We start from the raw sequence: 23,935 nt of genomic DNA on the forward strand, positions 1-23,935 counted from the left end.
CCCTATGTACATTCAATAACAGAGAAGTAGTTCCTCCACCTATTCAGAATGTTGTGGGAATCTGCAAGCAGATCACCGTTCTCATCCTTCACTAAGTTACTGCTAGGCTGGTAACAAAGATTACAAGCAAAAAATCCACTTGGAAGATCAAGGAGATGGAAGGATCTTGAGGTGATAGGTCATGAGGATGGCTGGATAGGGCTGGGTTAGGATTGTGTCCCACTAGTATTATTTATGACAGTGTTGATCTTTGGGGTTCTGCTAGAAATCAGTGGTAGCCCCTTCATCATTCCTGTTCAATTTTTAACCCTGTTCTTATTAACACAGTTTATCATAGCAGTGTGAAGGAAGTTTTGCAAGTTGACATTTGGTTGTTATACTTGTCTTTTATTTTATCAAGCAGTGATTCAAAGCATTTGAACACCTCTGTGATCTAGTGGGCAGAGTTTGTGGCCACAGATCCAGAGGTTCTGGGTTTGTTTCCTGGTGCTACCAGATTTTCTGAGTAGTGGTTCTGGAACAGGGTCCACTCAGCCTTGTGAGGACAATTGAGGGGCTATTTCAAGGAAATAGAGATTCTGGTCTAGAAAACCGGAATTAACGGCCATGGGGATTTGTTGTGCTGACCATGCGACACCCTCTATCCACAAAAGTTGGTACTAACTTCCCCAACAAGTGGCAGTTGCTCAGTGGATGTAGTTCGCTTGTGGAGTAAAACCATGGAGATTCAGTGAATTCTTAGTTACCTTTACAGTGGTCACTGATCATCATCTGTCCATCAGAATCCACTTTTTGATGATGTTTTCAGTTGAATTATCAGTGAATACAACTGATGTATATTCTGAATTGATGGGCCCTGGACATTCCCTGCAGTCATGGAAAAAGTCGTCTGAGGTGGATTGCAGATCATTAAATATAAAGTAAACATCTCTTATATGGAATCAGAAAAGAATGTTTAGAACATGTGAATATCTCAGATGCTCAGGGAACACTTAGCCATAGAGCTCTCAGATCACACAGCCTGGATCACATGAAACCTGCCAATGTTGCAGGCACTTCATGACTCACAACCATCAGCTAAAAACCAAATAATGGAAACTAGGAATGTGTGGTCCTTCCCAACATTTACAACTAATAGAATCTGATTGCAGTAGAAATATTGTTTCTTGTATTCATTTAAAATACATGCACATTTTTTTTTGTAGGACATACACGTCTATTTAAAGCAATAATCTTACTGATACATGATTGTAAAAAAGATGTAGTTAATATAGTGACGTAAAAAAAAGCAAAGGTATCCCTGTAACAGGCCATGGAAGCCCATAGGGTTGTGAGAGGTTGAGGTTCCAACATTTTCTAGACAATCAGCTCATAGATGGCGGTAAGGTTGTCAGCCCTACGTGCCTGCTGCCCTTTACCCCCAAAAAAATTCATGGTACTCAGTTCTGTTAGAGGCTGAGTCGACCCCAGGGCCATAGCGCGGCTGGAAGGATTAGGTAAATTGAAAAAAATCCAGCTCATTGGGATTCGATCCTGTGACCTTCCAGCTTGTAGCATAGTCCCTCAACCAACTACGCTACTGCATCCCCCTGTAATTAATACATGCTAACCTAATTTAATGAGTGCAGAGAATTTAAAAGAAACATGTTGCTTTATGTTGCCTCATGAATACTAGTGAAGTGACTCTTCAGAGTTAAGTGCTTTACGAAACCCAGTCCCAATTTAAATAACAGTTAACATGCACACAGTATTTATTTTTAATTTGAAATACTGCATTTTATGAGATACGTCAAAGTACAAATTTGATAGCCTTGAAATACAACTCTGCTGAATATACAGTGGAACCTCGCTTAACGAGCATAATTCATTCCAGAATCTTACTCGTTATGTGAAACACTCATTAAGCGAAACAATTTTTCCCATATAAATTAATGTCAAATACGATAATGTGTTCCATGCTGAAAAAAATACTCAAAAAATTTTATGTATAACGTTTATTCAAAGAAAATTATGTATACATTGTTAAGGAGTGTGAATCATCTTCATCTTTTCTTCTATGCAGAATGAACCAACCTGGAATGCAAATTCAATTTGCAGAAAAAAAAATGGAAATAATTAGTTTATTATTTATGATACATATCTAATTCTTTTTTACGAGAAAGCTTTCTAGAGACATTTGTTTTTGCCGACGCTTCAAAATTTGGTGAAAATGCGACACAGCATTATCATTAAATAAATTTGTAGCGTACATAGCCACAGCCTTATTAGGGTGATGCTTCTCAATGTACGATGCAACAGTTTCCCATGCTTTCAGCATTTCTCTTATTGCACCAGAAGATTGTTGCTTTGGTGTTACCTCCTCCTCCTCCTCATCCTTGAGGATAGTGCAAATCGTTGATGTAGACTGATTGTATGTGCGTGCTAGATCAGCCACGCTCACACCTTGTTCTCTCTTTTCAATGATTTTACGTTTCATTTCTACGGTTATTTTTATTCTCTTATGGCTGTCTTTTTGTGGCTTTTTCTTTGGGACATTTTTGCAAGGGTTATTAAACTTTGCAAAAAAAAAAAATCACAAATAATATGTCTGAACACAAGTTTGGAAAAATGTGTGATCACAAGCGACACTAACGGAACTAGCGGAACAAGTGCTAAACACAGACTAATGTAGCAAGCGCAAGATCCGGGACTTCCCCTCTCATCACTCCTTATGCAATACGTCGCTTGTTAAGCGAGTCTTTTTTTACAATTTGTTTTGCTCGTTATGCGAATTACTCGTTATGAGAGGTGCTCATTAAGCAAGGTTCCACTGTATTAGTATAATGGCCATTGGAAAGGACTTTTATTAACTTTGAAATGATCCTAAAATGATCTCTGTCTCAAATAGGACAGAAGTTGTGCCACTTTTCTAAACCAACTAGTGCCAAAGAAAAGAGTTTTTGACAATTTTGAATATCTGCTCTAAAACTCTATGGGCCATAATGCAGTAAAGTTTGTGAGAACATTTATGTCAGTTGGGCTTATAATGTCAAAAAATCATTCAATTCTCACAGGTCAGGTTGTGAAATGTATCTTTTGTATGCTAATTTGATATGAAATGACCCAACTAGGGACCTAAAATTAAACTTGCAGAAAATGTTTCTGAGACTATGAGAATTTATTAAGGTGTATGGTGAGCTTTTGTGATGGTGATGATGAGCATTGTGCTCTGTAACAATGGAGACATTTTGAAGAGCTGGATAATATCTTTTGTCCAAAATTTCTTGTGATCTAAACTTGAATCATGGGTGCCTTCAGTGTCAAATCAACACTGTGTCAATGTGATCACCTCAGACTTCAGTTTAGTTTTGTGAGCTTAGAGAGTGAAGTGTAAGTACTTTCTGAATGCTAGGGCTCTTTTTTATTGTTAATGCCAACAGATGTCTTAAATTTTTCATGAAAATTGTACTGTGATTGACATTCAGCAGGTTACAGCACTGTTTTATAATATTTTCTGACACTCATAACATTTGCAACCATTTTAAACTTGGCACAAATAAAGATTAATTTTGTAAGTAAAAGGTAAAGCTATCCCTGTACCAGGCCGTGAAGGCCCCTAGGGTTGTGAGACGAGGGTCCCACATTATCTAGACAATTGGCTCAAAGATGGTGGTAAGGTCAGCCTTACACACCGGCAACGCTTTACTCCCCAGGAAATTTATTTAATTATTTCCTGGTACTCATTTCTGTTAGAGGCTGAGTGAACCCCAGGGCCATAGTGCGGCAAGAAGGATTAGGTCAAATGAAAAAAATCTAATGACCTTATCGGGACTTGAACCTGCGACTTTCCGGCTTGTAGCATAGCCCCTCAACCAACTACACTACCATGTGCCCCCGATTAATTTTGTACATGATGAAACAACAACAGAATTTACCAAACACCAAAATACTGCATAACTCTCCTGGCATCAACTATGAACTTAGAGGCTGCATGGTGAGTCATGATACCCTGCAACAGCTGCAGCTCAGTGAGTTGTGTTTCTAACTGCTGTCACTTTTTATCCATGGAGCAACTAATGAATTCCAAATTTTGTTTTAAACGGGGTAAAGTGTCAATAGAAACTTATGAAATGTTGTAAACTGTCTATGGTGATGAAGCCTTAAGTGGTAAATAGTGTGACTGAACTGTTTAAATGATTTAAAGGCAGGCAGGCAGGCATGAGGATCTTCAGGATGATCCCAGAAGCAAGGGTCCTTCAACGTGTAAAAATGCAGACACAATCGCAGATGTCCATGAAATGATGACGAGTTCATCGATGGGCTCTCAGAATGATGGATGAATTGAACATCAATAAGGAGACGGTTCGTGAAACCATCCATGAAGATTTACAGAAGAGGAAGATCTGCACAATGTTTGTCCCACACAGACTCACGAATGACCAGCAGCAGTGGAGACTCACATCATGCCAAGACTTCATCCAGACTTGTCAATACAGTCCCAGTTTTCTTGATTGCATTTTTATGTTTTCTAAGGTGAGAACTGCCCTCAAAGGAAGACATTTCAGGATGTTGAAGACATTAAGAAAAGCATGATGGTTGAACTGAATATTGTTCCTCTGCAGGCCTTTGCTGACTGTTTTAAAAACCTTTTTAAATGATTCAACAAATGTATTCAAGTGGGTGGAGATTACTTTGAATAGAAATATAACAATTTTTTGTTTCCTGATACTTTTATTTTTTTCACACCAGTCTAGGTACTTTATTGTCAGAGCATGTACTTCCTCAAGGGTTGGTTTGTTTTGTTGGTTTTGCACAGGAATAATGAAAGTGAAACTGACTCCTCTGCATTGCCTGAAGAGTCAAGGCAATGCAACCCTTCCCTTCCTGTTGAGATGGAGCATGATGTCAGTAGGATGCGGGGAGATGCTATCGGTACCACGCTGTACAGTGAATGTTGGGTTCTCAAGATTCTGATGAAGCTTATGAAGGTAAAAGAAATTTCAAAAGAGTAATTAGCATGAAACATGCAATAAATATAAAAAATATTATGGATTTATATAGAGGCATAATTACTTTAAGAGGAGCTGAACTTGTTAAATTGTTGAGAATGGTGATCTACTTGCAGTTTCTGTCAATGTGCTTAATCGAAGGAGAAATGCTTTAACCAATTTTTGAGAGTACAGTTTATAGCTCAACTTATGCATGTCTTTTGTAGGTTATTTTATGATTGTGTCAGTATCTGGACTATATATGGTTTTCAAATGTTGAATGATTATGAAATGACGAATTGGAAAAGGTGTCTTACGCCAGGTACTAGTCTGGCTTAAGCTGCTGAGATTTTCGCCCAGGCATCTGCCAAATACGAGCATAGAGCATTATCGCTATTAATTTTATGCCCATGAATTTACATGATTTCAGTATAATGTAATGCTGCATTGATTGCTGAACCAGAAAAATCATTTCAGCCTATGTATGCTTCCTTACATTAACACTGCCACCGCCATGATATGTACAGTGTTTTGTGTCCTGGAAGCTTCCTGGTGGCCCAGTCAGACAGTATTGTGGCATGGTGCCTAAAAGGACAAATCTTGGAACCAGAGGTGTCCATTGCTAGCTAATGTAAAGCATCAGGCACCAACAGCCACATTTGTATTCAATGACTGGTCCCCAACAGTGATGAACAAACACGACATTAGAATAAATATTGTAGGCAGCATTTTCTAATCAGTGTACTACAAAGGGATATATAGAAAGTTGACAAACTAACAGAATAATCTCTGTTATAAGAACATGAAGCCTAGCAAAATGTCTTTGATGACAGAGTCAAACAGCAAGAGTAATATAAGTGATCATGAAATGATAGCGCATATTTTTAAATAAGATTATCAATTAGTTACTATAGGATTCTGACGATGGTGTATAACACACAGAGATATTGGGTTTTCGGACTTTATCCATCATTCTGGTTTTAAAGATGACTAACAAAAACACGACATTTCGGAAACTGGATCTGTTTCCATCCTGAGATCCAGTTTCCAAAACGTCATGTTTTTGTTAGTCATCTTTATAACCAGGATGATGGATAAAGTCCGAAAACCCAATATCTCTGAAGATTATCAATGTTTGATTAGCCTGGTTATCAGTCCGAGCCCTCTGTTGGTTCACTGACACGTGATAACATTTAATTTTTGTAGTATACACATGTGTAGATATTTTTACCTTCATGATGCCTGGAAGTAATGAGCATCCATGTAATGGTGACAATAGTACAGATGATCAGGGGAAGAGAAAAGCTATCACTTTAAGAATTGTAATTAGATATTGTGAAGTGTTATGAATGTTGTCAACATGGGGTTTAAAATCAAGCCTGTGATGCATTCACTTGCCTGTTACATTACACTCCAAAGAGAAAGGTTAGGTTACTTAGCCATTTGCATACAGTATTATACGTCCCAAGTCCATCATGAATTGAAACTGTATTATGGGAGGAGGAAGCTGTCTTTAAAAATTCTCCTCCTTGACAATGATCCTAGCATTTTTCAGACCTTGTCAGTTTCAGTAATTATATTAAAGAATTTACCTGATCTGAGAACAGAATCATTTATGAAGCCTATGGATCAATGAATTATTGCCACCTTCAGCCCTACCTTTAGAAGGTGGTTTATTACAAAAATAATAACAAACCTTATAACAGGTTTGGTGCTTAAGGCCTGAAAATAGTTTTCTGTTTGTTCAGCCAACATAACAAATAGACCACTAATAGAATGGCTCAGGCTATAGTAATGGTTGGCTTCTGAGCAGAGGTCTCAAGTATGCTTGAGATGTTTGGTATATTGTCTTGTCACAGTATTTATGCAGGTCATCAGGATATGTAACCTAGAATATAAGAAGTTATTTATTATAAAAGTCTTGTCCTTCTGGACATTGTTATATTCTCATTGTTCTTTGTAAAGCAAAGGCAGCTATGTGAAAATTCTCAAAGTTGGAGAATGAAAAATTAATGCTCTAATCTAAATTGAGATACTTTTCCTCAACTTACTTCAAAAAATTCTACTCCCGCATTCCTAGTTAACATTGTGACTCATTTTCTGTGACTTTTATTTGTAGTTTTGTTCAGAAGATTGGTCAGAAGATGTTGAGACAGAGTTGTGTTTACTTTGGGACATGACAATTGAGCCAGATGTGGTAGAATTATTGATGCAATATGATTTTCTGGATTTGGCCTCTCGGATCATACGTGACACTACCATACCTAGGCTAATGGTAAGTTTATTCTGGAATATGATAAACATGATATATATCTCATGCTATACAGTAGGCCTTGGGTCTGGTATATAGCTATTGTTAACTATCAGTTCTGGTTCATTTGCTGGCATTCATATGACTTATTTTTTGTGATAAAGGATTTAGTTTCATTTTTGTACTTCACTGTTTGTCATTGGCTGATTCTATAAATGTAATTCCAGTAAGACATCTTCAACATAGCATAATTCTTATGATCAGTATTATGTTGGCCACATGAAAAACTTATATAAGTTTGTAATTTTTCATGTGGTGAAAATTTAGATTATAGTCTTATGGGTTATAACGGCCACACCATAACTCAAGCGGTTAGTCACTGGCTTCCCACTGCGGTGGCCCGGGTTCAATCCCGGGTCTGGTCAGGTGGGATTTGTGGTGGACAAAGTGGCACTGGTGCAGGTTTTCTCCGAGTACTTCGGTTTCCCCTACCAATCTTCGTTCCACCAGTTGCTCCACAATCACCCTCACCTATCATCTGGGGCTGGTACAATAGGCCAGAAATGGGCGCAGTACAACGAACTTAGTCCCACCCCACTAGCAATAAAAAAAAAATAAAAATATGGGTTATAACAAAGTGTCTCATAGGTGATTAATTTGGAGGAACAAGCTGCCTCCATCTTCACTTCTACACTGAAGATAAAGGCAGAAGTTCCTCTGAAACATTGGTATCTGTCTACAAGTCTTACTTGATTCAGTCAGTAGCTTAGACTATGCAGTGTTGAATGGTAGGATGATTAGTGAGTAATGAATTGAAAATGATAGAGAAGGAAGTGGTCATGGCCTATTTTGAGGTAATATTCTGGAATTTACATGGGGGGGGGGGAATCATAGGTGGTCTCGGGGCTGAAATTTGAGCCCAGGACCTGCAGAATTAGGAGCAAGAGTGCTGCCAACTCTACTACATTTGATTATGTGGTGTCAGCATGGAACACCACAATCTAGAAGATTAAATCCTGGTAGCAGGAATAATGTGAATGTGTGCATACTCCCCTGCCCCCATTCGCTTTGTGCTCAGCATACTTTTATAAATATATTATGAAATACAGGAGTATTTTCTGTGAATTAGTAAAACAAATCCTAATTGTTGGACAAATGTGAACTTAGGAATTGACTATCAAGCAGGTATGTTCAAGAGTAACATACTTGACATTTATTTTGGGGTCCCATTGAGATTTTAGCTGGGTCACTGAGTGTCCTGTTTGGAGTTTCTTGTGATATTTCATAGTCTCTTCCAAATTAATTCATAGATAGTACCTTGGCAGACAGTAATTCCTTCAAACCTTCCCTTTTGTCTTACGTCATGTATCACAAATGACATGATTATAAATGAAGAGTGTACTTGGCGAATCTGAAATTTGCGAAACTATGGGCATGAACTCCACATCCCAAAACATTGAAAGAAGTGTATAAACATTTGCCTTCTTTCAGAGTTACAGCCTGACAAATTTAGTGGTCATTTCAACTGATGTTCTCAACTTTGGTGGATCTTATCTTTCTCCTAGAGGAGCAAGAGCCTGTGCACAACATAGTCGTACATTTGACCTTCAGACACATCCTTAATGCCATCTGTGTCACTTGTTACAGTCCAGTTTCATTAGTTGAGCGGTGTTCATTATGTGTAATGTTTATCTGTAGTGAAAAAATGTACAAGAAGATGTGCTACAGTATGTGGCGTGAAATTATAGCTTCCTTGTACTGTGTTGTCGTGAATACCACAGTATGTGTGTGTATCCATTTAATGAATTGACAGATGTGCATATTATATATGGCCATGCAAATGGAAATGGTTAGAGGACTGTGTGCCTCTGCTCGTCTTTGAGCAGCCGGAACATTCAATTTTATAGCGAGTCCTTGTTTCAGTGGTTAGTTCAGCAATGTGCTGAGCCTCTTTTTCATTTGTCAACTCTCATTTCAGACAAGGCAGGTTTTGGTAGATATGTCATTAATTTTCACAACCACTGTCAGTGGGCAGAGGATAATTCTCAGGGTGTCCTCCAGTGCAGACGCTGGCAACAATTAGTGTTAATGGTTGGGCACATATTGTTGGTGATTGTTTGGTAGGCCCACAGATTTTGCCATTTCACCTTACAGGAAATAACTACTGAGATTTCCTGTTAAATGATGTGCCCTATCTACTAGGAGATTTACCGTGGGCATTCAAAGAATGTGTATGGTTCATGCATGATGGTGTTCCAGTACATTTCAGCTATGCTGTGCAAGATATCTCCAACAATACCGATAATAACTAGTACATACATAGAAGGGAACCCACTGCTTGACCCCTGTACTCACTTGATTTTAATCCTATGGATTTCTGCCTGTGGCGGCACTAAAAAATCCTTGTGTATTTAGCTTCTGTTCACAACATGGAGACACTGCACCAGTGGACTATGAATTCTTATCAGACTATCCACACCTATCCTGAGATCTTTGAACACATTCTGCAGTCCATGATAAGTTGTGTGGAAGCATATATTAAATCTTGTGGAGGGCATTTTTAGCACTTCATGTAAATGTATCCTTTCAGTGCTGTAATTCAGAAAGGAAGCATTTGTGGACCCATATTTATGTTAACTTGTTTTCTTGTTTCGGTATGCGGAGCTCATCCACAGACTTTCCCTACACATTTCAGATTCACCTGTATAATAACCAAAAAGGAGCACTGAATGTACATACAAAGTGTGTCCAGGTTCTGTTAGGACTGTGTTCATTAAAAATACAAGATGTGAATTATTGTCAAAATTTCACTCTTTTTATTCAAAATAGTCTCCTTCTGAATCTATACATAGCCGGAATCGATTGAAAAGCTTTCGAAAACAGTCACTGTACTCCTTTTGTGGAATTGCATTTAAAACTGCGGTACATTCCCTTTGGGTGTCCTGGATGGTGTCGTGACGGTCTCCTTTCATCGCCAACTTAACTTTTGAGAACAACCAGAAATATGATGGAGCCAAATCTGGCGAATATGGAGGATGATTAAGGACTGTGATCCCTTTTGTGGCCAAATTATTGCACACAATCTTCAATTTGTGGGGTGTGCCAGGGCATTGTCATGGAGGAGCGACCAGGAACCTTGCTCTCGATATTCAGGTCGAATTCAAAGAATTCTTTCCCACAAATGTCAGGACTCCAAGATAATAATCAGAATTCACTGTTTGACCTTCTGGCAGAAATTCCTTGTGAATGATTCCTTTGGAATCGAAGAAAACGGTTAGCAGTATCTGTACTCAACTCTTTTGCATGTGCACTTTCTTTGGTTTCGGCTTCTTTGGGCTCAAACACACTGCACTCTGCCGATTTGTGAGAGGCTCATATTGAAAACACCATGTCTCGTCACCAGTAACAATCGATTTTGTAAATTTTGTATCACTTTGGGTCGACCATAACATGTCTTTGGAGTGTTCCGCTCTGGCATGTTTTTCATCGCCTGACAACGTGTGGTAGAAACTGCGCACAGACCTTCCATTTGCCCAAATCCTTGGTCAAAATTTGATGCACAGTACATTTTGGTATCCCCAAAAGCTCCTCGATGAGTCTTGCAGAAACACATTTATCTGATGCAAGAATTTGGGTCACTTTTTTCACATTTCCTTCAGTGTGACTTGTTCTCAGCTTTGATGCATGTGGAGCGTCTTCAGTGTCCTCCCTGCCATCACGAAATACAGCATACCATCGAAAAATGTTTGAGCTACTCAAACAGTCACTACCATACTAACTTTTCATCATTTCGTACGCTTCTCCGGCTGTTTTGCCTAACTTCAAACAAAATTTCATGTTGGCTCTCTGTTCAACTGCCATTTCCCAACGAGCGTCAGAACAGTACTGTTACAATCAAGGTTGGAACACATGATCTTAATCATGCATCTTAATCCTTGAGGCAAGGACAAGCTGATGCGACTCATTGCAGAGAGCATTAAGGGCAGACACATTCCAGTTGTCATGGGTGTTCAGAATCATTTTTTAGGATAAAAGAGTGCAAGTAAAGTTTATCAAGTAAAAGAAATTGCAAAAGAAACTAATCTTTCAGACAATAATGTAAGTGAACCAATAGAAATCGGAAAAGGTAATTGCAGTCTACTAAATTCAATGAATAATAAAGTACTAAGAATATTCCATCAGAATATAAGAGGATTGAAACACAAAACAAATGAACTAATAAGCTCCATGAATTTAAATCTTCCACACATACTGTGCCTTACTGAACATCACATGAAACAGCTGGAATTAGAACATCTTCACTTAGAAAATTATAATTTAGGTGCTAGATACTGTAGGAAAACACTGGAGAAAGGAGGAGTGAGTATTTTTGTACATGAAAACCTAAAATTTACTAAAATAAATTTAGAAGATTATTGCAAAGACCAGGATCTGGAAGCATGTGCTCTAAAGTTAGACTCTCCTTTTTCTAATATTTGTATACTGACTTTATATAGAGCCCCATCTGGAAACTTCAATCACTTTATAAATAGATTAGAAACCATCCTAAATGTACTGCATAGTTCAAAAGTTGAATTTATAATTTGTGGTGATATAAATATAAACTATCTCATCGACAGTAATAGGAAACTAAATTTAGACTCTTTGTTATCATCTTACAATCTCTCCAGTACTGTTAACTTTCCCACAAGAGTTCAAAATAATTCTAGTTCAGCGATAGATAATATATTCATTGATAACTCAAAATTAAGAGACTATACTGTAGGACCCTTTATAAATGGCTTATCCGATCATGATGCTCAACTCATAGAAATAAATAATATTGACCTTCAGCCCAGTAATCAACAATATCAAACAGTAAGGAAAATCAACAAGCATACGATGGCAGATTTTGTCACAAAATTAAGTAATGAATCATGGGACAATGTATTTGACAGCAATAATATTGATTCTAAATTTAATTGCTTTCTGAACACATACTTGAGGATCTTTTATTCAAGCTTTCCCTTAAAAATAGTCAAAAATGAAAATAAAAACAAATCCACCTGGATAACAATTGGAATAAAAACTTCATGTAAACACAAAAGACAACTATATTTGGCCAGTAGGGACAGTAATGATCCAAGACTAAAAAGTCACTACAAAATGTACTGTAAAATTTTGTCAAAAGTCATTAAAGAAGCCAAACAGAATAACTATAACAGCCAAATTCTAAAATCAAACAATAAAATTAAAACCACCTGGGATATTGTGAAAGTTGAATCAGGAAAGAAATCTGTTAATGAAGACGTACAAAGTTTGAATATTGAAGGGAAGTCCACTAACAATCCACAAGCTATCGCAAGTGCATTTAATGAATATTTCCTTTCATTAGCTGAGAAAACATATTCCAATAACAACAATACTAATAATAATAATAATAATAATAATAATAATAATAATAATAATAATAATCCAATATACTATCTGTCTCGTGCCTTTAACAATTCATTTCCAAATATCAATCTCAAATTCTCAACAAGGAAGGAAATTGAAAACATTATTAAATCCCTTAAGCCCAAAAATTCACATGGATATGATGAAATCTCTACCAAATTACTTAAAGCAAGCTCTGTTTACATCAGTTCACCCTTGAATCATCTATGTAATAAATCTTTATCATCAGGTACTTTTCCTCAACGCTTAAAATACGCTGTAATGAAACCACTTTTTAAAAAAGGAGAGAGAAAATGCATCTCTAATTACAGACCAATATCCATATTGACTTCATTCTCAAAAGTCTTTGAAAAAGTTATGTATAATAGACTACTTGAACACTTAAATTCTAACAACATATTAGTCAAAGAGCAATTTGGATTTAGGAAAGACCTAACAACAGAAAAAGCAACCTATGAACTAACTAACGATATTTTAAGTGCTCTCAATGACAGATTAATTGTGGGAGGGATTTTCTGTGATCTAGCAAAAGCTTTCGATTGTGTTAATCATGATATCTTACTATCGAAATTAAATTTCTATGGAATAACTGGCAAAGCTAATGAATGGATCAAATCATACCTCAAAAACAGGTATCAAAGAGTTGAAATAAATAATAAAAACTCCAGTCATAATGCATTTTCAAACTGGGGAATTATAAAGCACGGTGTTCCACAAGGATCAATTTTAGGTCCCTTACTTTTTCTTCTCTACATAAATGATCTATCTAAAACCATCAACAATAAATCTAAACCAATTCTATATGCAGATGACACTAGTATAATATTTAAGAACTCTAAATTTGAAAACTTTAAAAATGACATAAATATTGTATTTGAAGCCTTAAACAGATGGTTCGAAGCCAATTTACTCTCATTAAATTTTGATAAAACCCATTACATATCATTCACAACTAAAAACAACCACCAAATTGATCTGGACATCAGTTATGCCAACAAATTAATCTGTAAAGTACTTGATACAAAATTCCTTGGAATACATGTAGACAGTACACTGTCTTGGAAAATACATATTGAACAAATTATACCTAAATTAAATGCAGCTTGCTATGCGATGAGATCAATTAAGCCTTTTATGTCACAGGAAACATTGAAGATGGTTTACCATGCCTACTTTCATTCTATTATGAACTATGGATTAATATTTTGGGGGAACTCTTCACATAGTGTAATAATTTTTAAAATACAAAAGAATATAATTAGAATCATTACAGGATGTAGAAGTAGAGATTCATGTAGAGAATTATTTAAGAAATTAAAAATTCTACCGCTTCAATCGCAATACATATTATCGCTTCTCCTATTTGTTGTTCAAATTAAATTCAAATTCAAATTAAATTCTGATGTCTATAACATGAATACTAGACAAAAATATAACTTCCACCTACCCTCATCAACTTTATCAGTATATCAAAAAGGAGTCTACTTTACTGGCATAAAAGTGTTCAACAATCTGCCACAAAGTATTAAAAACTTGGGCAATGATACTAAAAAGTTTAAATCAGAGTTAAAGAATTATCTACATGCTCATTCCTTCTACTCTTTAGATGAATATTTCAATGTAAATAGAGAATGATGTATAATTAAGTTATATTAATTTTTAAGCTAAAATTGCCTGTACTTATGTATGTAATCTTTTGACTTGTTCTGTATCCAAAGGTACTAACCTGCTTAGGATTTATAGAATGTAAATAAATTCAATTCAATTCAATATAACCTTGGTTGCTGCTATGCAACGAACCCTCTGTTATAGCGGTGGAAACGTAATTGAATAATGTAATTGAAAGTAATACAATGTAATACTACTTTTTTAGCCTGAAGGCCAATTCCACTGTGTCATGAAGTATCTCTTCCCTCCTGTTGAAATCTGTCCCACCATGTAAATATGCATAAGTAGTAGGGCACCATCTGCCAGTGAATTCCCTACTGCTTATTCATTTCCCTGAAGAGGTTCATTTTGTTGGGTAGCAATGACACTCTCTGTATCATGAATGCTTGGTGATAATTCTACTTCAAGTTTACCTTCAAACATAATACTACTACAAATGCATTCTTACAGACACACACCATTGCTATGACTGGATGGCAGGTAAGGGCAAGGTCTGTTGCTTTCATTCCTATCCTTTGCCACCTCATTACACATAATTATCTTTTCATTGTGTTTAATGCCACTTAGCTTCTGCAGATTATAGTGCCTTCAACGAATCTTATGAAACAAAATATGACTCGTGAAATAAATTGTATTGTCAACGTGTGAAGTCTGGTTGAACCAAGTGAGCACAGCCAGTAACTTGTCTTGCTTTCACAACTGGTGCTAGATTTCTTTCCAGATGTCAGGGAGAAGGGATTTTTTCCCTTGTCATAATCTGGCTTACTCCAGAATTCAGCCCCTGTTCTGATGGGAACTTTATCCTACTTTATTAGGACTTACAAGCACCAAACTGATAAGGTTTGAGAAGCGTGGAGCTTTTACCTTCATGCTCCATGTACAATATGTGGACCTATACATGCTCAGTTTTTGATACACTATTGGTATGGTGCATAGAACAAGAGTAATTCTGAAGAAAGCAGTCTTCTGGGATTTGGCACCGTGTATATGTGGTGTTAACCGACGTTTCGGAGGAACGTATCGCCTCCATCTTCAGGGTAGAAGACTGCTTTTACCGGTTCTCACGGTCTCTTTGCTTGCGTATTTCTTATATTTTTCCTTCTACCCTGAAGATGGAGGCGATACGTTCCTCTGAAACGTCAGTTAACACGACATTGGAACAGTTTACCTGCAGGCACGCTAGCGTCTTTCCCATGTAAACTAAACACATTTAGAAAGAGGGTCAGGGATGCAGTTACAAGTAAATAAGTTTTAGGTGGAGCTGGAAGGTAAACAAGTGAAGGAATGTGAAGGGGCTTTGTCAAGTGCAATGACTTATATGAGTGGATAAAAGAACTTATTGACATTGCGTATAATATCAACGTTAATAAATTTAGTCTATAACATACCTGTTTTTCTTATTTTATTAACTACTTAATTGTACTTGTTGCATTGTATCATATTTGCATTGTATTCATATTTTGTTTTGAGTGTGATGTGTTAAATCGCGGTAAAGTGAAGTGAAGGGAAGGGAAGGGAAGTTAAGTGAAGTAAAGTGAAAATGACAGCACCTTTACATGACAATACTGAACCATGACTGATCGGTTTATTTATTTATTTATTTTTTTTTTGTATTCTCTCTGTTATGCTGCTTTGTATTCATTGTGGTAGGGAGTCCTTGTTGTGTTTTGTGTATTGTTTGAACGTGTTGTTACTTTTTGTAATTACTTGTCTGTTGCCCTTTGTTGTACTACTGACACCGGGTTAAAATCCAATTGCAGTAAAATAATAATAATAATAATAATATACATGGTGCCAAATCCCAGAAGACTGCTTTCTTCATAGTCACTGCCGTGAAAGCCTCAAATCTTACTAGAGTAATTCTGTCTTCTTTTTATGTTTTACAGGAGATCTTAGTTGGGATTATGGGAAACCTGAGTTGTGTGCCAAGTGTTCGTATGGAGATTGCTAAAAGAGTCACCATCATTCATATGCTGCTTGATTTGCTTTCTCTGCCAGATGTTCCAACTCTTTTGCAACTTATGAGACTACTTCAGGCATGTTTTTGGGATCTCAGAAACACAGAAGCAAAAATTTCTAGTTCTGCAATTCCAGAAGAGCACTCAGTGTTGCATGAAAACAAAACAATAGTCTCTTCTGAACCAGAAATGATTACTGAGTGTTCAGAATTAAATGTTAGTCCCTCATTGATACATGGAGTGGATGGGAAAGTAGGTGAAAGCTGTAGTTTTATAGCTGATACAAAACAGTTGAGATATGTAGGTAACCTTTCTGTAGAAAAATCTGTAGATCATCATCCATTAGAAGAAGTTTCACAGCATCTTCAAAGTTGTGTTGTTGACCTTAAGCAATCGCGACTTACGAGTTGTGCATTACATGAACCTGATCATACAGGGAACCCACGGGTTGTGGAATCTCATGTACTGGATCCAGATCAGATTGATTGTGAGAGTGATAATATGAATGACAGGATTAATGGCAGACAGTTTCAGTTTAATGAGGAATCTAGTAAGGAGAAGACTGAAGTACACTCATTGTGGTTGCAAGAATTATGTGATGTGAATAAGTGGCTTCCAAGCGTCAGCTTCATTCTAAGAAGTTCTAAAAATGGTAAGTTTTCACATATTCTAAGTGCACGCTTACTGAATGGCTGTTAATGAAATGTGGTATTGGTGGTCTACATAGAAAACTCTCTGAAAATTCTGAATAGGCCCAGTACAACCCTCACTCTAACTGAAGTCAAAATTAAACATTAGGTAGGCCTCACACCAGCATGCGTCAAGACATGATGTCTTGCAATGTGATGCCAAGAAAGGAGCACAGTTTAAATGAATGAGATTATGAAAACCACCGCACACTGGTCTGAGTCATGATGCTGATGTCAGCTTCATGCTGACCAATCACAGATGAAGCAAGACTGCGTCTTTTGTCTCCTGTCTTGATGCTTATCTTGACGCAGTTGGTACATTTCTCGAAACGAGAGGTCTATCTTCTGGGATATAATGATGTCATGTAGTCTGTTCAGAGTCAGTGGTGTTTCATCCCAGAAGACGTAGCCTTCATAAACACTGCTGTGAGAATCTTAAATTCTATGTAGCTTGTCATTCATAAAAATTATAGAACTCAGTGAAGAGCTGTGGTAACATTTGAATGACAAATTTTTCTGTGCAGTATATGTTTATTGAAACAGAAAGAAAGGGACTGATTCCTTTATGTAGTATATTGTGATGTGACACTTGAAAGCCGGAATAGTAAAGTCAGTGACGACGGCCATTGATAGGCAACACCTTGTTGAAATGCGTTTCTGGGATGACCATCTGGAACAGTCTGTTGATAAGCAACAGCCAAGTAAACACTGAGTTTTCAGTACAGTGGTGAGTTGGCGCACGTTTTCATGGCAATGGTGAATAACAAAGGAATGAACTGTTGTACCTGGTGTTCTATCTCCGGTCTGCTTGAAGCCAGCACAGGCTGAGATATAGAGTTTGAGAGAGATAGTTCTAAAGGATTGAGGATTGAGAATGGACTAGTAAGCAGACCTAAAGGATTGAGGATTGAGAATGGACTAGTAAGCAGACGTTGAAGAATTAAATTTGTATGTTATATGTAGGTAAAGTCAATAAGTAAGTTACAAATGGATATAGAACTTAAATAAATAAGAGTACTGATTTGAAAAATGCTTTTATTTTTTGACATAATCTCCCTGTACATTGAGGTACTTGTCCCATCGTTTCACAAGCCCCTGAAAACCAGCAGGATAACATTGTTTGAGCTGCTGTCGGAACCAGGCGGTGACTTCCCTTTACAGGGAAGATTTACATCCTGAGGATGTTACAGTAGTAGTTGGCATTTACGTAAATGCCGACTCCTTCTGTATCAAAGGCGTGTTGCTCTTGCATGACAGTGTGCATCAATATACTGCCAACAAGACAAATGAGACACTGCGAAATTTTAAGTGGGAAGTCCTCAAGGATCGTCCGTATAGCCCCAACCTTGCTCCAAGCGACTTCCATTTTTTCTGCTCTCTTAAACATCATCTTTCAGCTGAACATTTTCCCGACGATGAAGCTTTAGAGATGGAAGTCACTGCCTGGTTCCTACAGCAGCCCAACAAATTTGATGCTGCTGGTTTTCAGGGGCTTATGAAACGATGGGACAAATGCCTCAATGTATAGGGAGATTATGTTCAGAAATAAAAGCATTTATCGAATCAATACTCTTATTTGTTTAAGTTCTATCCATTTGTAACTTACTTATTGACTTACCCTCGTAGTACGGTAATCCTCAGAGTGTTATAATTTCTTGTACTTACAATGTGTGAGTATCCAATAAATCAATTCACCAATCCAAACCCATCTACAAGTCACTAATATACATGACAATATCATCCATATTGCCATTTAGTCTTGTCAAAATGGAATTTATTATGTTATGGCATAGTATATGTACTGTAGATTAACTTTGTCAGTAGTAAATTTGTATCTTTAAAACTTAAACTCAATATCAGTCAGAAATGCAGCATTGCAAACAACATTCCTGGACACTCGATGTACTCCAAGCCTCACACCCATTTTACTTTGCATAGGTCATTACAAAGAATCCATCAAAGTCTGAGGCCCTGTGTAATAATACATCATTATAATTCGCTGCTAGGCAATTGCATTATAATACAACAGAGGAGGGTGTTTTTTATGTGGTCCATACCAGAGAATTATAAATGTATCCAGAATAACCGAGAAGTCAGTCGTAGATAGTTGTAGCTGAGAAACCATGAATCAAGGACATGAAACCATCATGGAAAGAGAGTTCAGTTCTGTACAGGAGGTTGTGAAGAAAAGAGTTAGTTGCAAGAGTGCGGCTGAGAAGAGAAGAATTTAAGTGTAATGGTTGGAGTGTCTGTGTGTGTGTGTGTGCGCGCACGCACACGTGTTATAAATCCGTTGCCAGGAAACGGATTGTGATGGCATTGTAAAGGCATAGCCATTGTTGAGATTTGTTGCCTAGCAGCAACCAGTGTAAGCAGACGTTATTTATGTGTTATAATTACCATAATCTTGAGAGTGTTATAGTTAATTGTAGTTAAGTTAATTGTAGTTACTACTGGTGAATATCCAATAAATTGACTCGGCAGTCCAGACCTTGTCTACTAGTCACTAATACACGTGACAGTAACAATCATTTTTGTATGGTGAGTAGTTGTTAGCCCCATGTCGAATCCCTGAGCTGTAGGACCACCCATTGTTGGCTTTCCATGATTGCTTCTTCAGTATATTTGCTGCTATGAAGCGTAAAATATTCTTGACACATATTTTAGCAATGTGTAGAGATTCCATAAAATCACACACATGCACTGTACTCACAAGCAGTCATGTAACATGACGGTGAGAAAGTACTTCATAGCTTTATTGACATCAGGATTACTCTTGGGTGACACAGACATTAGCAGTGTGAGAGCTGTTCCCATTGGGAGGCCATTAAGTGGCACCTCTATCAACATTCCAGTGAACTAGTTGCAACTGATGCAAAGAGGATGTTACAATGCTGAGAGATGGACACCACTTCCTGTAACATATTTGATAAATTAAAAATGAAAGGGTATTATTAATAACATCTTACTGTTGCTGTTTGTGGAACCTTGTGATCATTACCTGGTAGCAATTAATATAAAATCTTGTACAAGGAACCCCAGGCTTGCTCAGATATCTAGATTCTGTTATAAATCTCGCCCTTTGTTGGAGACAAATTTTCACTGTCAGTTGTGTGAATTCAGTGGAGTTGTGATTTAATGTGGCGTGAAACTGACCACTCACCTTGAACTGGTGTTGAGGTCAAGAAAATGTGGATCCACTCCCCCATATGTCTTCATGGAATAATGCTGAGTTAGTTAAGCACTGGGATAACTTTACCTTTTTTTTTTTTTTTTTTCCTGAAAAGTCACTTAACTTNGGGTCAAATTATAAGCCCAGCAGGCAGAGCAAGCTGCTTGCTTAATGTCGGATTCATGCTTGGCTTACTATTTGACCCTGAAAATGCAGGCAATATGGTCCTCTAAAATGTTGGTTGACTTTCACTGGAATACATGGCATTATATCCAAGAAGACTGAAATCTTCATCCATTGTTTATAATTACCTGTGCTACTTCTCCTGTCCATTGCTATGGATAGTTGATAACTATAGTTCAGTAGATGCTAAATATACGTGCATGTGCGTGTCCACACTGACAAGGCAATTAAAAGTCTTAGTAAGATGTTTGGGATATAATTTTGAGCAGAAAATGTAAGTAAATTGAAAATTTCATCACCCTTGTCAGTCTCATTGTAAGGTTATAATCAGATAGACATGATATATATCTTGTAGTAGTAGCAGATTTGCAATGTGTGACTTGAATGACTGCACAAGTCTGCAATTTTAAACTTCTCCCAGAAGTGTTATTCCAGAAACATTAATTACATTGTTCTTCCATCTGTTACAGAGGAGCTGATATGTAATTCACTGGCGATGTTGGATTCATTGTCTTGTGTGCCTGTTAATAATGGCCTTCTTGGAATGCATATTGCAAGTCCAGGTATACTGTTTACATTCCTGTTGCAGAAATATTTATGAACTAAGGGGACATCTTCAGCTAGTCTTTTAATTGTGTTAGGCTTGTGGACTCTGCTTACAGAAAAGTGATGACATTCCCACAACTAAATTTTTTGGGATTGCTAGAAGCCACCCCATTGCATTATGTTCATTGTTCCAACATCATCAGATTTCTTGCCTTTCTTTTTCAAAGTTTAATTTAGTTTCCATATGAGAAGAAAGTCACGGGGTGCCATACGTGCCACCTTCCTTGAACAAATAGGAGGTGAGCAATTACCAGGACATACCTGTGTGTACTGTGTATGATTTTCTGAAAATACCATTGCACTGGTACACTGAAGCTCACTGTGTGACAGTAGTATGGTCAGGATTGACCACTCCTATCCACCACACACATCGCCTTGTTTTCAGTGCAGAAGAGCAGGGAAACTTCCTCGCTTATGTAATGTGGTGTTCAGCTAAAAATTGCTGCACAGCCTGATACATATGTATTTTCATACTGAATATGCAATTTACCAAATTGCCAGTTTAGTGACTAATTATAATGTGCTGAATCACTAAGGTGTCTCAGCATTTGTAAATAAAAATGTTAATTGATAGTTTGACTTTATGGAGCATACTGTGGTGAACAACTCTTAGTAATTGGGTTGAACATATCACTTTGGTTTTGCTGCACAATTGGTGTGCTTTTTCAGACATCAAGAAAGGTGTTTTAATCATGATCATTGTTGCTTTATTTCGGGATCATAACTATAGATGGATGTTTCTTCTGTTGTGCATGTATGTAAAGAAATTTTTGTTGGTTTTTGCATGTTAAGACAAATCAGAAGTCACAGATTTTGTCAACAGTAACAGAACAAATTTGGCTGAAGTGCATCTTATTCGGAAATCTTGGTTAAATTGGCCTGACATAAGCCATAATAATTCCAGCTTCTTAAGACATGGCCTGAATATTCACTCTTCTTTGTTACTTTATATGACATCACAGACTTGAACTTCTAGTTGATCAAAGATTTCTGCCTTATGGGATGTGATGCCAAGTATTCTGCAATGTTGGTACCAGTGTTCTGTAGGAACATGCTACTTCCATCTGGAGAGTAGCAGTGTAAGCTGAATGTACTGGCACTGGAATATTGTGACAGCATATTCCTCCAAAATGCCTGTAACCATCTCACAGAAGACAGTGATCTTCATATTTACTGCTGTAAGAACATGAAGTCTTGCCTACTGGGTCACTGTTTATACTGGTTGAGCACTGAAAATGCTTTCCAACATTCATTCACTTTAAAATAATTACAGCATTAGATAGGTTAAAAAGTGCACACCATTTATCAGGCTCTACCTTCCATATCCATGTATGGAGTGCATGCAGTCTGAGTCCTCAAGTCATGTGGTGGTGAAGAGGTGAGGAATGACAGTGGAGAGATCCCACATCGCTGGTAGGTAAAATCGAGGAAGCTACCAGCTGTGGTCACTACTCAGACGGTATACAGAATTCAAAACTACTGGGTTTTTGTACTTTGTCGATTGTCTGGTATTCTAAAAACTATAAAACTCAACATTCAGGAAAACTGAATCTGTTTTCATCTTTAGGTGAGGGAGAGGCAACAGGGTCCCAACAGAGTAGCTGTCTCCCCCTTCAACTGATGACAGAAACAGATCCAGTTTCTGAAAAGTTGTGTTTCCTATTTTTTAGAATACCAGATGATGGACAAAGCCCAAAAACCCAGTAGTTCTGTGTGTTATACACCATCACCAGAATCCTTTAGAATCTACTAGTATGTAGGATGTTAAGTTTCTGAAACAGTTGGGGACTGTATACTGTCTTTACTTTGTAGATATTGTGTTGGCTCTAGTGGAGGCATTGAAGCAACTGCATCATGAAAGTAGCAAGGATGAGGACTTGTGCCCAGATATTAAGCTGGAGAAGGCTGTATGTCATTGGGCATCAGTTCTGTCCACTTTTACATCATTTCCTCAAGGAAAAGTAGCATTGGGTCAGTATCATTTAGGTTAGTTACAAGAAGTTGTCCATCTGTATAGTTTTGTTCCCTAACATATTTTGATTACATAAAATATGTCAATATTTGCAAATTTATGTCCATGAAATTAAAATCTTATTTAGGTTGCATATTGAATTCTGTAAGAGGCTGAGATAGCTTGCTCAGTGAAGTGACTGGCTACAGACTGGGTAACCGGTTTAATTCCCAATGGATATATATTTTTTATTTTTACACATGCAGAAACTGTGTAATGGATACTGGGACTGTTTCCCTTTTGTTATAGCTTCCAAAATATGTTTGACCACTCACCTTCCTTTCGTGTCAAGGTTAATAATGTGTGGCGCTTTTTTATGTGCCTCCTGTATACATTTATGATGTGCTTGGTTACAGTTACAGCTGTACCAGATTTTACAATACTGTTTTCTTCCTATAAGATGTTGTAAAGTTGCCTAAAGACTGTCATGATTGAGGATTTTCCCTGGTTTTCCTCAGTTCCTTCATGCACATGACAGCTAAAGACTGTCATGATTAAGGATTTTCCCTGGTTTTCCTCAATTCCTTCATGCACATGACAAGATAGTACTGCAAGTTACTTGACAATGGCTTCCATCCACATCCTCTCCATTTTGTTATTCTCTAATTGTTTAGTCATTGGATGCTGGTCTGAGCTATTGAAAAAATCATAAAATAAACATAGAATAAATACAGTAAATAAAATTTGTTTACCAAAATCCCATTCTGCCCCTTCCCTTCAAGTTTGGAGGCAGTTACAGTGTAAGCCTATTTGTACTTTCCTCAACATATGTAAGCATTCTTTTTGTGTACCTGTTTCTAGGTTTGCTTCACAATATATGGATACTTCATTTTTTAATATCTATTCACTCATTCCATTCTGACTAAATATTGATGATGAAGTTTGTATTACAAATTCTTACTAAAATATTTGGAGAGTCTAGTCGGTATAGCCACTGGCTATGGGTAGAGAATTTTCTCTTCTGCATGCCATCCACATGGGCTCTGGGGTCCAC

At 37.2% G+C, this 23,935-nt stretch overlaps 1 protein-coding gene across 7 annotated transcripts in view; it reads left to right on the top strand.

The window, feature by feature from the left end:
- LOC111871249 overlaps positions 1 to 23,935 on the top strand; it is a 31,676-nt gene that overhangs the window by 3,909 nt on the left and 3,832 nt on the right. For 4 of the 7 annotated variants that reach the window (XM_023864246.2, XM_023864250.2, XM_023864259.1 and 1 more), the window contains exons 2-6: positions 4,796 to 4,967; positions 7,087 to 7,242; positions 16,209 to 16,932; positions 20,795 to 20,887; positions 22,743 to 22,901. In XM_023864246.2, the coding sequence (XP_023720014.1) occupies positions 4,796 to 4,967; positions 7,087 to 7,242; positions 16,209 to 16,932; positions 20,795 to 20,887; positions 22,743 to 22,901 (1,304 nt within the window). Of the gene's footprint in view, positions 1 to 4,187; positions 4,513 to 4,795; positions 4,968 to 7,086; positions 7,243 to 16,208; positions 16,933 to 20,794; positions 20,888 to 22,742; positions 22,902 to 23,935 lie in introns of all 7 variants that reach the window. The other 3 variants (XM_023864239.2, XM_023864223.1, XM_023864231.1) reach the window with 2 other exon arrangements.

This window comes from Cryptotermes secundus, unplaced genomic scaffold (assembly GCF_002891405.2).
Source record: "Cryptotermes secundus unplaced genomic scaffold, Csec_1.0 scaffold152, whole genome shotgun sequence".
In the NCBI taxonomy this organism is placed as follows: Eukaryota; Metazoa; Arthropoda; class Insecta; order Blattodea; family Kalotermitidae; genus Cryptotermes; species Cryptotermes secundus.